A 12,669-nucleotide genomic window follows, 5' to 3' on the forward strand; every position below is an offset into this window, starting at 1 on the left:
TGTCACAAGCAGCCCTGGTGACGTGCAGCCTCTCTAGGCCCCCCTCCTTGGCTCAGTCCCAAGCATGGAGCGGAGGAGACTGGCCCCCTCCTGCCCACCTCCCCACGTCTCCCCCCGTCTCTGCCTCTGGTCCTCAGTGGCCAGCCGTGGTCTCTCCCGCCCCGCTCCTGGCACCTTGACATTGAGTTGCAGACAGGGCCTGGTGTTACTGCCTTGGGTTTGGGACACTGAGGCTGAGAGCAGTATGACGACTCCCTTGGCCATATGGCCATGCAGGGGGTGCTGGCAGAGGCAGGTGAGAGGCCAGGTGTCCACCGTAGCCCCTCTGAGTCCGCTGGGCCCTGACCCTTTCCTTTCCTGAGAAGCAGATGCTGTTGGTGCCCACGTCCTCAGCCCTCACGATTCCTGTCACACGCTGGAGACGGCTCTGCCACCCCACGGCAGGTGGAAAGTACCAGAACATGGCCGTCCTTGGGAGCAGCCCTTAAGCGGTGACTGGCGGGAGGTGGTGTGCACATGCCTGGCCCCCTCGCCCCCCGGGGGAGAACTCTGAGGCCGGTTCTACACCTGCTGGTTTCCCCAGGTTGATGACATGCCCTCTCTGGGCTGCCTCCTCGTCCCTGGGTCACCTCCCCACTTCCCTTCACCTCCCAAATAACGACTTGCCCTCAAACCCTTGTCTCAGGGTCTGATTCTGGGGAGCCCCACCCAAGGCAGCCCCTGACACCCCCGCCCCTCCAGCAGCCTGGGGAGTCCCGGGGAGCATCTGCGTCCCCATGGTTTCAGCTCATTAATTAAGAGGGACTCAGAGCTTGGCCCCTGGGGTTCGCAGGCAGCCCGGGTGGGGATTGCAGCGTCTGGAACCGAGCACCTACGGATGGTTTGGAGGCGCTGCTTAAAACCTTCACAAAATTTAATTAAAAAGGAAGGCAAGGGCTGCTCTCCCACACGGGCACGATGCTAATGATCGGGAGTGATTAGTAAGGACATTGTGGAGAGTCTCGGGCCGGTTAATGGAATCTTGGTTGAAACACCTCGTTTTCGTTTAATTTTATTCTTCACAAGGTCTCCCGGCCCCTCAACCCTGGAGTTGATCTCTGGGAACCCAAAGACCGGGTTGAGAGTCAGGACAAATTCACAGTGGTTTTTCTAGGGTGGTGTCTGGGGTAGTGGGTGGGGACGGGAGGTGGCTGGGGCCCCGAACCCCTTGAACACGGGCTCACAGCCTGTGCATCCGAGCCACGTGAAGAGCAAGCAGAATGCAGGGTCCTGGGCCCCACGCCCTAGAGATCTGCATTGGCAGATCTAGACAGCGAGGGCCCGGGAATCTGGACTTCAGCAGCCTGGCCGGGAGATTCAGGTGCGGGTGGATGGCTGACCACACTTTCAGAAACCCTGGTTTACAGGTTCTGTCTGGAACCTGCTGTTAGGGGGTTTTGGGGTTCCTGTCCCACTACTGGCCCTTCCCTGTCCCTTCACAGACCTGAGATTATGTCTAAAGCCAGATTTTGCTGGTGGCAAAAACTGAGGCCCAGAGAGGTTAAAAGGTCATCCCAATGTCACACAGCTGGTAGGGAGCAGGGTGGGCCCAGGCCTCTCTGGATTCCTGTCCTGCAGGGGTAGGGGGTGGGGCAGGCTCATTCTCCTGGCCCCTCCCCTTCCCGAGAAGATGGGGGTGGGGCTGGGGTCTGAGACACCCCGCCAGACACCAGGTGGTCTCCGGTGGCCTCCGGGCTGCTTGGGCTGTGCCTGACTGCACCCACGCTCTTCCTGCAGTGATGGGTGGGCCGGAGTCCCGCGGTGTCCTCCGCAAGATGAGTGACCTGTTGGAGCTGATGCTGAGGCGCATGGACACGCTGGCCAGACTGGAGAACAGCAGTGAGCTACACCGGGCTGCTGGCGACAGGCGCTTCCCTGTGGACAGGTGAGGGGGCCCCGGGAGGGAGAGAGGCACCCCACTGTGTGCTGGGCTGGGGATTCGGCCTCGAAATGCATTTCATACACACACACACACACACACACACGCACACACGCACACACACACAAAATGCATAGTGTGTGGTTTTTATAAACTTCCCTAAGTGGCTTCCCATTGTACACATGTTTCCCCTGCTTTTCTCACTCACGGTGGTGATTTTGAGCTCTGTCCATGTCGATGGGCATGTGTGGATATGTACTTGGTTGTGATGGCCATAGTGATCACCTGTCCTCCTCCCGTGGACATGGGCCGTATTTTATTTATTTATTTATTAATTTTTGGCTGCGTTGGGTCTTTGTTGCTGCGCGCAGGCTTTTTCTCCAGTTGCAGCGAGCAGGGGCTACTCTTTGTCGTGGTGCGCGGGCTTCTCATTGCAGTGGCTTCTCTTGTCGTGGAGCATGGGCTCTAGGCGCGTGGGCTTAGCAGTTGTGGCACATGGGCTTAGTTGCTCCGCGGCATGTGAGATCTTCCCAGGCCAGGGCTCGAACCCATGTCCCCTGCGTTGGCAGGCAGATTCTTAACCACTGCACCACCAGGGAAGCCCCGACATGGGCCATCTTTGCAAGCAGGATTTCCTGGTTTATTCGTTCTAAATATTACCCCCACTGAGGCCAGAATGTGCAAAGTTCCCCAAGGTTTTGTGCTGCAGCCCCACGTGCCTCTGTGTAGCCCCAGGAACCCAGGTGGTGCATCTTAAGTGTCGGGTTCTCCTGAGTCCCAGAGAATGAGGGGACGTGAGGTCAGGGCCGTCCCAGCTGGGAGTCCTGCGCCCCAGACTTGGATGTGGAGGGAGGAGGCTTGGACCCCACCCATCCCAGGGAGGCACTCTGCACCTGACCTTTTAGATGTTGAGGTTCTTGATGAGATGGAATTGCTCAGTGTGTTCTAACTGCTGAAGAATTCGTTTGAAACCCACACTTTTACACAATTTGGGAAAAGCTATACCTCGGCCGGTGTGATTTGCTAAAAGTGTTCTACTGCTGAAAACTATGTTTGAAATCCACACTTTTAGACAATTTGTGGGAAAGCTATACCTCAGCCAATGCGTGTGATGTAAAAGCCAAAGTTCCAGGCATTTCTGAAGTTCGGTGTTGGGCGAAATCAAAGCAAGTGATGGTGGTGAGTCCTGGTCATTGAGGGGCCCTGGCTGGGCGGAGCCTGAAGCACAGCCCACCTCTTTGGTCTAGCGGGGGGATCCTTTGCCCCATAGGCTGCCTGGGCTGGACTACTGGCCGTGGGTCCCGACCCCAACAGGCCTTGCTGGTTGAATGTTCTGGGTGCCCAGTCAGGTCAGCCGATGTCAGCATCCCCGTCCTCATAAGGGGCGCCATGTACTGAAAGCTCGCCTTATTGAGTTACCGCCATGATCCTGCCAATCCCACAGCCACCTATGGGGGGCTTCAACCCCCGTTGCATAGAGGAGGCATCTGAGGCACAGAGATGTTCATGAGCCTGCTCAAAGTTGCACAGCTGCTGAGGCGCTGGGGCCCCGGTCAGATGGCCCCAGGGCCCCACCTTTCTAACCGGTGTGCTCTGGGTGGCCGTTCGCTACGTAGGGGTTCGTTTCTATCCCTTTGCAAGACTTTTCATATCAATTAATTCACAGCTCAGGGCAAACAAATCCTTTGTTAGACCTTTGCTCTGATTTTTTTGTTTTGGAAAATGTAGGCACTAAAATTACAGTCCTGGAGCCTGGGATGAAATGCAGTTGTGGGTGTGAGGAGCCCACCTCAGCGCCTGGCTCCGGGTGGGAGCTCTCCACCCGCGGGAAGTCGGGGCCCCTGGGTGGGCTGTGCGGCTGTGTGCTGGGTCCCCGGTTAAATGCTCTCACCCTCCAGGGACTGAAGAAACTAAAGGGATCTGTCTGCTCATGAAATACGTCCTGGCACTTACTAAGCTCCAGGCACTGCTCCCGGTGCTGGGGACACAGTGATGGGCCTTGTGCTCATTCCTGCGGGGAAGACAGACAGTAACCGAGAAAAAGAAAGAAATGAGATAAAGTCAGATACTGAGCCGTGTTCTAAGGATGAGGCAGTGGGTGACTGGGAAAGGGGCTATTCAAACAGGGCGGTCTGGCAAGGCCCTTGGGAATCGATATTTGAGCTCAATCCTGCATGATGGGAAGGAGCCAGCCACGTGAGGAGCTGGGGGGCAGAGAATTTGAGGTAGAGAGAGCAGCAAGTGCAAAGGCCCTGGGGTAGGAGCAAGCTTGGTGTGTTGGAGGAAAGGAACCAGTGTGAAGGCCACCCTGGCGGAGCGTGGTGGGGTCTGGGAGGGGTCAGCTGTGGTAAGTAGCATTGGGACTCTATTCTTAGAGCTGTGGGTTAGCGGGGTGGGAAGAGGGGAAGCAGAGGGGCCAGTGGCAGAGACAGGAGACGGAGGCAAAGCTGCTGGGCTCCCATGGACCCCCCCGGAGGCGTGAGACTGCTTCTTCTCCACGTGCACAGGGCGATTCTCTCCCATGCTGCTGTGTCCCCTCTGATTCAGCCCCTCGCCCCCCTCTCATCCTTTCCACTTTCCCGGCTGCCCCCAGCTGTGCTCCCACCTGTCTGGGCTGCGGATCCAGCCTCTGTCCACAGGTCTGTTCATCAGGGTGAGGGCAGCGGGTCCAGGTCTCTTCCTTGGCAGGCCTGACTCCTGAATGTGCTCCTGCCAGCACATTCAGTGTCTCTGGTTTCTTCCAGTCCTGGCCTTGCCTCCCTCCCATGCTCTGCCCTTCATCTCCACCCCCTCCAGCTCCATCCCCAGGAAATAGCAACAATCTACCATGACCAGCAGAGCCCATCAAACCCCAAGGGCAGAGCCGTAAATTTCAGGGACACTGTTGCTTCTGGTTTCAGGGCGAGAAGCAGTGGGTGTGTCCAGGGCACGCTGGGGCTGCTTGCCCCCACTCCCCCTGTGCACAAACACCGCAGCCCCCTCCCCACCTTATCCCCCTCCGGCGGTCAACATGGAGCTGGCGGGCGAGAATCCTGCAGACGCGAACCCTGCTGTGTTTCTAGCAAACTCTTCAGTGACCTGCACTTGGATTTCTCACTTTACAATTATCTGTGGCTTAAAAAAGAACAACCTCCACTGCCCTCCTTCTGCCCTTTGGAAGCTTCTGGGCTGTGCCTCCCACTTATGGCTGGTTTATCCTCAGGGAAGACAAATTTGCCTTTTTTAGCCTAGGAAAACAAAATTTGGGATTATTTGCAGACTTGTTGCAAATGGCATCATATTATGTATCCTAAAACCAAATAGTAGTGATCTCTGAATTTTCCATAAGGCTTCTCTGCAGTGGCAAATAAGGCCGGAGTTTGAGGCTGTCTGCGTTCAAGCCGGTCCGTATTTGTTGAGTGCCTACTGTGTGCGGGGTCTGGGCTGGAGCGTCAGGGATGAGTGGAGAAGCCCTAGGAGACAGAAGTCGGAGAGCTCTGTCCTCAAAGAGTGTCCGAGCCTCTTAGGGAGAGGGAGCCAGCACCCTGTCCCTGTGCAGAGGAGACGGCAGGAAGGAAGATACATCAAAATTCTTGTCTGTGGGTAAGGAGTTGAGGTTTTTTTCCCAATTTTTTTAAAGCTTTATTTAAAAACTCAAAAATGCTTCTAGACATTCCTGGCCATCTCTGTACTGGCAGGGCCAGGTGCCGGGGAACGTAGCTTCCCTGGGGTTCTGTGTGTGAGGGTGGGGAGATGCTACTGGTTAAGATGACCTCAGGCTCAATTTTAAAAGATATGCCTCACTTTTCTCAGGCCCTGTGCTGGGCCCAGCCCCTGGATTTGCCCCTTCCTAACAGGACAGATCTGGGAGCGTGTCTGGCTCCTGGGCTGGGGAGAGGCCAGACTGGTGGATGTCGGGGGTAGTTGGCGGGTGGGTGAGAAGGTCACTCCAGGGCAGACACCTATCAAATGTGCCAGAAGTGTGAAGGGTTAAACATCCCTAATAAAGACAGAGGTTCTCAACATCCAATTATATGCCATTTGTAAGACAGGCCTAAAAACAAATGACTCAGAAATTAAGAATAAAAAGAAATGTATCCAGGACACACAAAGGGAAAGAAAGTTTAGATGGCAGTGTTTATAGCAAACAAAGCAGAATTTGAGGCAAAAGAACATTCAACAGGACAAAGACTTCAGCCTAATAATAAAAATCCCACCCTTAAGAAATGGTTTAATTATCAAACTGACAAGTATGTTTTAATTATAAGACTTTTATCCTTGAGGGTACAGCCAAATAGACACATGTACTTTGAAGATACTTAAAAGCACTACTATTAAGAAGACACTAGGAAAAGGGCCACTACAGTAGGGGATATCTGTGATGGAATAAAATGTAACCACTAAAAAATACGTTTTAAAAGAGATTTACTGACCGGCAATGTATTTATTCATACAGTCTAAGTAAAAGAGGCAAGATACAAGGCGTACGTAGCAGGATCTCAATGTGTCTTAAATAGAATAAACATATGAGATGTTAAAAAGGAAAATCCTCCAGGGGAAGTCTGGGCCCTGGGTTGTGTGTGGGGCCTCTATCCCCCATAGTCCGGCTTTGCCCCGCCCATGGGGTACCACTCCCTTCCCCAAGTGATGAAACCACACGCACGCAGTCCAGCTCCAGCTCTCTTCCTATCAATAGTGGGAAGACATCTATCTATCCATCTAATAGAAATATATACGTGTACACGTACGTGTATATATATTTCTCGGCGCAGGAGAGAAGGAGGGTCTTACTTGGGGAGGGGCAGGCAGGTCCTTAGTCATCGCCTGGGGGCACTCACAGCATCAGGACCTCTGATGGGAATGAGGCAGGGGCTGAAGCAGAGGAGGAGAGCAGTAAAAATGCAGGGAAGGCTGGACACCAGGCTGGGGGTTTCCTGTGTCCTGTGTGGTGTGCGTGAGAGGTAGACAGATAGACAGACAGACAGACAAACCCAGAAAGTACACACCTCCTGTCTGTGGTGCTTGTGTTTCTGGCTGTAGTGTTTGTCTACAGCACGTCTTGGTACGTGTGTCTGCGGGCCCCTGTGAGCTCGAGTCTGTGTTTTAAAAGGAAAGCGATCAGTTTCATAGTGAAATAACAACTGGAGCAAGCATGCTGGCTGGGTGCGCAGAAATCAATATCTCATTAATTGAATGCAACCCGCATAGATCACGGGAGGAGCTCGAGATTAACCCTCCTTCCCGTGGCTTCCTGGAGAGTTGGCGCTCAGGGCCAGGGGACTGAGGGCTGGAATCAGCGATGGCCTCGTGGGGCTGGGAGGAGGGGGCTGAGCCTCAAGGGGGCCTGGCCTGTTGGGAGGTGATGCCTGGAGCTGGTGTCCCGGGGGGAGCCAGAGTTCCCGGCTTGGCTCTGACCCCTGACACCTGGCCCTGGGTGGTGGAGGGAGCAGGGTGTCCTGAGGCCGGTGGGTGGCCTGTGGTGTTGGTTGCTTCTTCAGGGGACCCTGGGCCAGTGCTCAGAGGCTGGCTGCACCTTGGAGGCCGGCTGGCTCTAGGAAGCCACTTACGCCTGAGCAGGAGGGGCTGGTGGCCCATCTGTCATTGCGAGTGAGGAATGCTCAGATAGGTGTTTGAGGATTTAGAGAACCATGAACGCTTCGAATACCCCAGGGAGGCTCCCTGGGGCTGAGGAGCGGGGTGGGCAGGTGACCAGGGGCCTGTCTTGGCCTTCTTTTACTTTCCAAGTAAGAATTGATCATTTTGGTGGAACGCCTGGTACTTAGTATGTGTGCACAGAGGCCCAGGGCTCACAGTCTGAGCATGTTTAGTTATTTTGCAAATACAGTGGGAGGGAGCAGGGCTGGTCCAGAGCACCAGTGTCTGAGTCTCGCCTGCAGTGCAACGTTGGGAAATCGTTTTACCTTCTCTGGGCCAGTTTCAGAGCTAACTGAAGTAGCAGTAATAATGATTAATGATGAGAATAGTAAAAGCAGCTACCCCCTACTGGGTACATATTATGAACTTTGACCTTGGCCAGCGGCCCAATGAGGAAGATCCTATTCAGGTCTACATTTGACACATCTGAGGGAACTGGGCTCAGACAGGAAAAGGACTGGCCCAGGTCTCAGGGCTGAAGGGGGCCAAGCCTGCCTGCCTTGTCTGCACTGCCCCTTGGTGCTGAGAGCCGGGCAACCACGTGACTATCACGTTGGTGGGGGAGGGGTGCGAGGTGGAATCTTCACCAGGCTGAGAGGATGGCTGGACCCTTAGGGCTGGCGTGATAATGCAGAATGTCCCCAGCTTTTCTGCCCCGGCCTGGCACCTACAGATTATAGGTTGGGGCCAGAGAACCTCACTCCTCTTGCTGGGCTGCTTGTGGGGCCCCTGCCACACTGGTTCAGGAAGAACCTTTTGCTACTGGAGGAAGTGCAAGGCCTGGGCCAAACCTGCCTCAGCCTGGAGCCCAGGCACCTACAGAGTCCCGGGCCTGGAGGGGGACAGCGCAAGGCTGAGCCCCTGGGCAAACTTGGGTGGGACCGGGGGGGACACAGTTTAACCAATAGCAAAATAATATTTTATGACTGCATTGGCAGAAAGATGAATATAGTAACATTACATATTAAAACCTTTTCTTTGACCTGCAATTGTTTCCCGATGTTTAAAGAAATGGAAACACTTTCGTGGACCCCTAAAAGCACTATGGGCCCTGGTACTGAACTGCCTGGGCCTGATGGGGAAGCCAGCCCCGCCACCACCCTGACCCCATGGTGACAACACTGTTAGCTGCAGGCAGCTGCACACCGTCTCCCCAATCCATCCCCCCTTTTTCTTTTCCACGGAAGCATTTCCCAAGTCATAGATGTGCTGCGGGACATCTTCTTTGATTGTCATTTTAAAAAAAGCTTCCCAGGGAGAGAAGCCTAATCCTATATTATTTGAAAACAGAAAGTGCTGTGCAAATGCTAAGTCCAGTATAATAATAGTGACGCCAAGTAATTCTGTTTTGAACAAGTTGAACTTGTTAAATCAGACAGATGCCATCTGCACTGTTTTAAAGCCAGGGCTGGTGATACGTTTTATGCAAAAAATGCTTATCAGATGAAAATTGCTGAATCTCCCCAAAAGTAAATTGCTTTGCTCCGTAGTTAGACTTATGAGACTTCCTCTCAGGGATGGGCTGACCACTATAGGTAGGGAGTAAAAGAAAAGCATCTCAAGCATTTTTTGAGCATTTACTGTATGCTGAGCACCTGACAGTCAGCCTCATGTTTAATCCTTGCAGTTAATCACTCTGTGAGGTAGTTGAGATTATTCAGATTTTATATGAGCTAACCCTCATATAAAGGGTTATAAATCAAAGGGGTTCAGAGAGGTTAGATAACTTGCCCAAGGTCACACAGCTCTCCAGTGGAACCAGGACTTGAATCCAAGACCTCAGACTCTGGGGCCCTTTCTTGGTCCAATAAGTCTCCGAATAATGTGGAGAGTCATGGACCTAGAAGTGTGAGGAGTCAAGGGCTCCCCCGCCCCCCGTGGCTCTTCATCCCCCATGAAAGGAGCAGCAAGATGGAGGCTGGACTTCTGCAAGAGGAGGATGGGTGGGAGATAAGATGTTCCTGACAGCAGGGTGGCAGGAGAACCTGGGCTCTTTTTCTGTAGTGGATTAAAAGCCGTTTTCCCTCAATTCTGCAGATGGTGATTGTGTTTCGTTTCCTAGGGCTAGTAGGGCCTCACTCCTTCTGAAGTCTCCAGGGGAGGATCCTTCCTTGCCTCTTCCAGCTTCTGGTGGCTTCACGTGTCCCTGGCTTGTAGACACATCACTCCAGTCTCTGCTTCCATCGTCACATGGCTTCCTTCTCCCTGGGTGTCTCCACACGGCCTTCTTATAAGGGCACCAGTAACTGAACTTAGGGCCACCCTCCTCCAGTGTGACCTCATCTTAACTAATTACCTCTGCAGTGACCCTATTTCCAAATAAGGTCACATCCTGAGGTTCCAGGTAGATGTGAATTTTGGGGGGACACTATTCAACCCAGCACAGTGATGGAGCTCTGGGCATGTGGCCCGTGTGGGGCAGTACCAGGATCCACTTATGAAAGCAAATCCCTGTTCTTGAAGGCGCACGACTCTTTTGGGGGTTTTAAACCAGCCACTCATAGCCACCCCCAGGCATGGTGGTGCCCAGAGAGGTGGATGGAGCAGAGCCTGGACGGAGAGGTGACTTCAGGAAGGCTTGAAGTGAGGTGGGATCCCTTCCAAAGTTTCCAGGGACCTGGCAGGACCCCCACTGGTCCCACACAGGGGTAACTTGTGCCCTAAGGTCTCTGGTTAGAAGCTGGAGGGCACCCAGTCCGTCTCCACCTGGGAGCCCCTCCTGTTGGGCCTCAGCTGCCCGTGCTCTGGGCCAGCCCTGACCCAGCAGCTGTCAGGTCTGGCCTTCTGCCCTGTGGCCGCCTCCCTCCATCACCAAAATGCTCCTTCCAGGCAGTGCACTGTCCATCCTGTCCCTGGAGGTCAGTGGGGAAAGCATTCCACGACCCTCATTCAGAATTTATTTCAGAGCCCAATGGACACCAAGGTCATCACAGTCATCACGTTCCTTCTCTGCTGTAGCCCAGGCATTGTCAATGGGTGCGTATCACCCCCTAAAGGGTGAAAATTGGCTCTTGTAATTTTCGCTACTACAATGGTTTGTGGCCCTCCACAGGCTATAGTGTGTAAACAGATCTGCAGAATATCCCTGGAGTTGACATTTCAAGGGGGGAGGGTGAGAAGGGGAAACAATGTCTAAAAAGGCTCCTTAAGGGGGTGATAATGAGAAAAGGTTGAGAAACAATGGTCCAGCCCAAATCCCTTCTGCTGCAGCTCCAACCCCACCTCCACAATAATGATCGCTAACACAGGCAGGGCTGCTTTCACGCAGGCATTGCTGTCCTGTGTGCCTTACTCCTTTCCTCACTGAGTCCCCCCAGTGCTATGAGGGAGGTGCCACTATCTCCTCCATTTTATTTGATTTTTTATTTATTTTAAAATTTTTATTTATTTTTAATTTTGGCCGTGTGCACAGCTTGCAGGATCTTAGTTCCCTGACCAGAGATCGAACCCGGGCCCCCTGCAGTGAAAGTGCAGAGTCCTAACCACTGGACCACCAGGGAAGTTCCTTTCTCCTCCATTTTAAAAGATGAGAGCCGGAGGCACAGAGAGGCTAAGTGACTTGCCCAGGGTCACACAGCTCATAAGAGGCAGAGCTTCAGCTCATCTCCGTGTGTGTCACTGTAAATTGGAGATGAACTGACTGTTCTCTTCCCTATAGCATTCCTTGACAATCTGAAGACCAAGGAGAAATATTGCTACTTCCTGCCTGAGGACTTTCTTGAGCAAAAGAAACATCATCTTATATGTCTTTGCTCATTCTTATTTGTAATTTCATAGAAGGTTGTTGAAGGTTGAATTGTGTCTTCCAAAGGGCTATGTTGACCTTCTAACCCCCGGTACCTATGAATATGATCTTATTTGGAAATGGGGTCTTGGCAGATGTAATCAAATTAAGAGGAGGTCGTACTGGATCAGGGTAGGCCCTGATCCAATGACTGGTGTCCCTATAAGAAGAGGAAATTCGGATACACACAGAAGAAGGCCAAGTGAAGACAGTGAAAACAGAGGCGGAGGAGACTGGAGTAATGCGTCTACTAGCCCAGGAACGCAGAGGACCGCTGGTCCCAGCCAGAAGCTGGGACAGATGCTCCCTCAGAGCCTCCGGGAGGAACCAGCCCTGTCGACAGCTTGATTTCAGACTTCTGGCCTCCAGAAGTGTGAGAGAAGACGTTTGTGTTGCTTTAAGCCCCCCCAGTACGTGGTCATTTGTTACAGCAGGAAGTGAATAAAAGGCAATGCCATTTTCCATTAGAGTTTGGAGAGGGTGGACTGGACTGTGTGTGCACATGTGTGTATGTGTGTGTGTACATGTGTGTATGTGTGTGGAGGGCTCGTCTGTCACCCCCTTCCTGTCACCTCTGCCTTGTGTCCCCACCCCCACCTCCGTGTCTCCCATACCAGTTGCCTTTCTCTGTGGATGGGGCCACGCCCTTCCTCTCCTTACAGAAGATAGAGGTAGGGGGGGCGGGGGGCGGCCCGAGGGGCCAGGTGGCCAAGGAGGGGCACCACTCTGCCTCCTCTGGTGAGAGGTGGGGTTTACAGACCCCAGAGGAGCCCAGGTTGGAAAAATCCTCCTTCGTATAATTCTCATTATGTGCGGCAATAAAGACCTTACAATAAAGTCCTTGTAAAGGGATAAATGGAGCTTAAACGGGGCCTGCGGAGCCAGAGGAGGTGGGGAAAATCAAAGGAATTGGAATTATCGTCTTCAGAAAAAGTGAGCAGCTTCTTGGAGAAGGGCCTCCAGAGCCTTCCTTGCTCCGAGACCCACGTGCCAGCCAAGTGGGATCTGTCTCAATAGAAGTTTCGACAATGAGATAAATACTGCATCTGATGTCTCATAAACTTCTCTGAGAGGGGAGTAGTAATCAACACCAGGAAATAAATTCTCCAAAAATAAAGGCAGCACGAGTATTGATGAGGTGGAGGGCTGTGAGGTTTATGGCACTAAACTCATTTAAGATCCTGGGAAGAATTCATTCTTGGGAACCCAACAGTAATTTACTAGAGGTTTAATAGTTGGCAAGTCCCCAGGCTGCTCTGGGTGGAATTTACTTTGGCAAGATACAATTCCTCTGGGAGAAAATAGAGAAAACAGACTCAGGGCAGCCGGCTGT

The 12,669-nt window shown here is 53.0% G+C and overlaps 1 protein-coding gene across 2 annotated transcripts in view; it reads left to right on the forward strand.

Annotated features, from left to right (window-relative positions):
- MGAT5B (alpha-1,6-mannosylglycoprotein 6-beta-N-acetylglucosaminyltransferase B) overlaps positions 1-12,669 on the forward strand; it is a 67,259-nt gene that overhangs the window by 11,497 nt on the left and 43,093 nt on the right. For both annotated transcript variants that reach the window (XM_027080399.1, XM_027080400.1), the window contains exon 3: positions 1,777-1,924. In XM_027080399.1, coding sequence (XP_026936200.1) covers positions 1,777-1,924 — 148 coding nt within the window. The remainder of the gene's footprint in view (positions 1-1,776; positions 1,925-12,669) is intronic.

This window comes from Aethalodelphis obliquidens, unplaced genomic scaffold, assembly GCF_003676395.1.
Source record: "Aethalodelphis obliquidens isolate GAN/ISIS:26980383/991018 unplaced genomic scaffold, ASM367639v1 scaffold44, whole genome shotgun sequence".
Taxonomy (NCBI): Eukaryota; Metazoa; Chordata; class Mammalia; order Artiodactyla; family Delphinidae; genus Aethalodelphis; species Aethalodelphis obliquidens.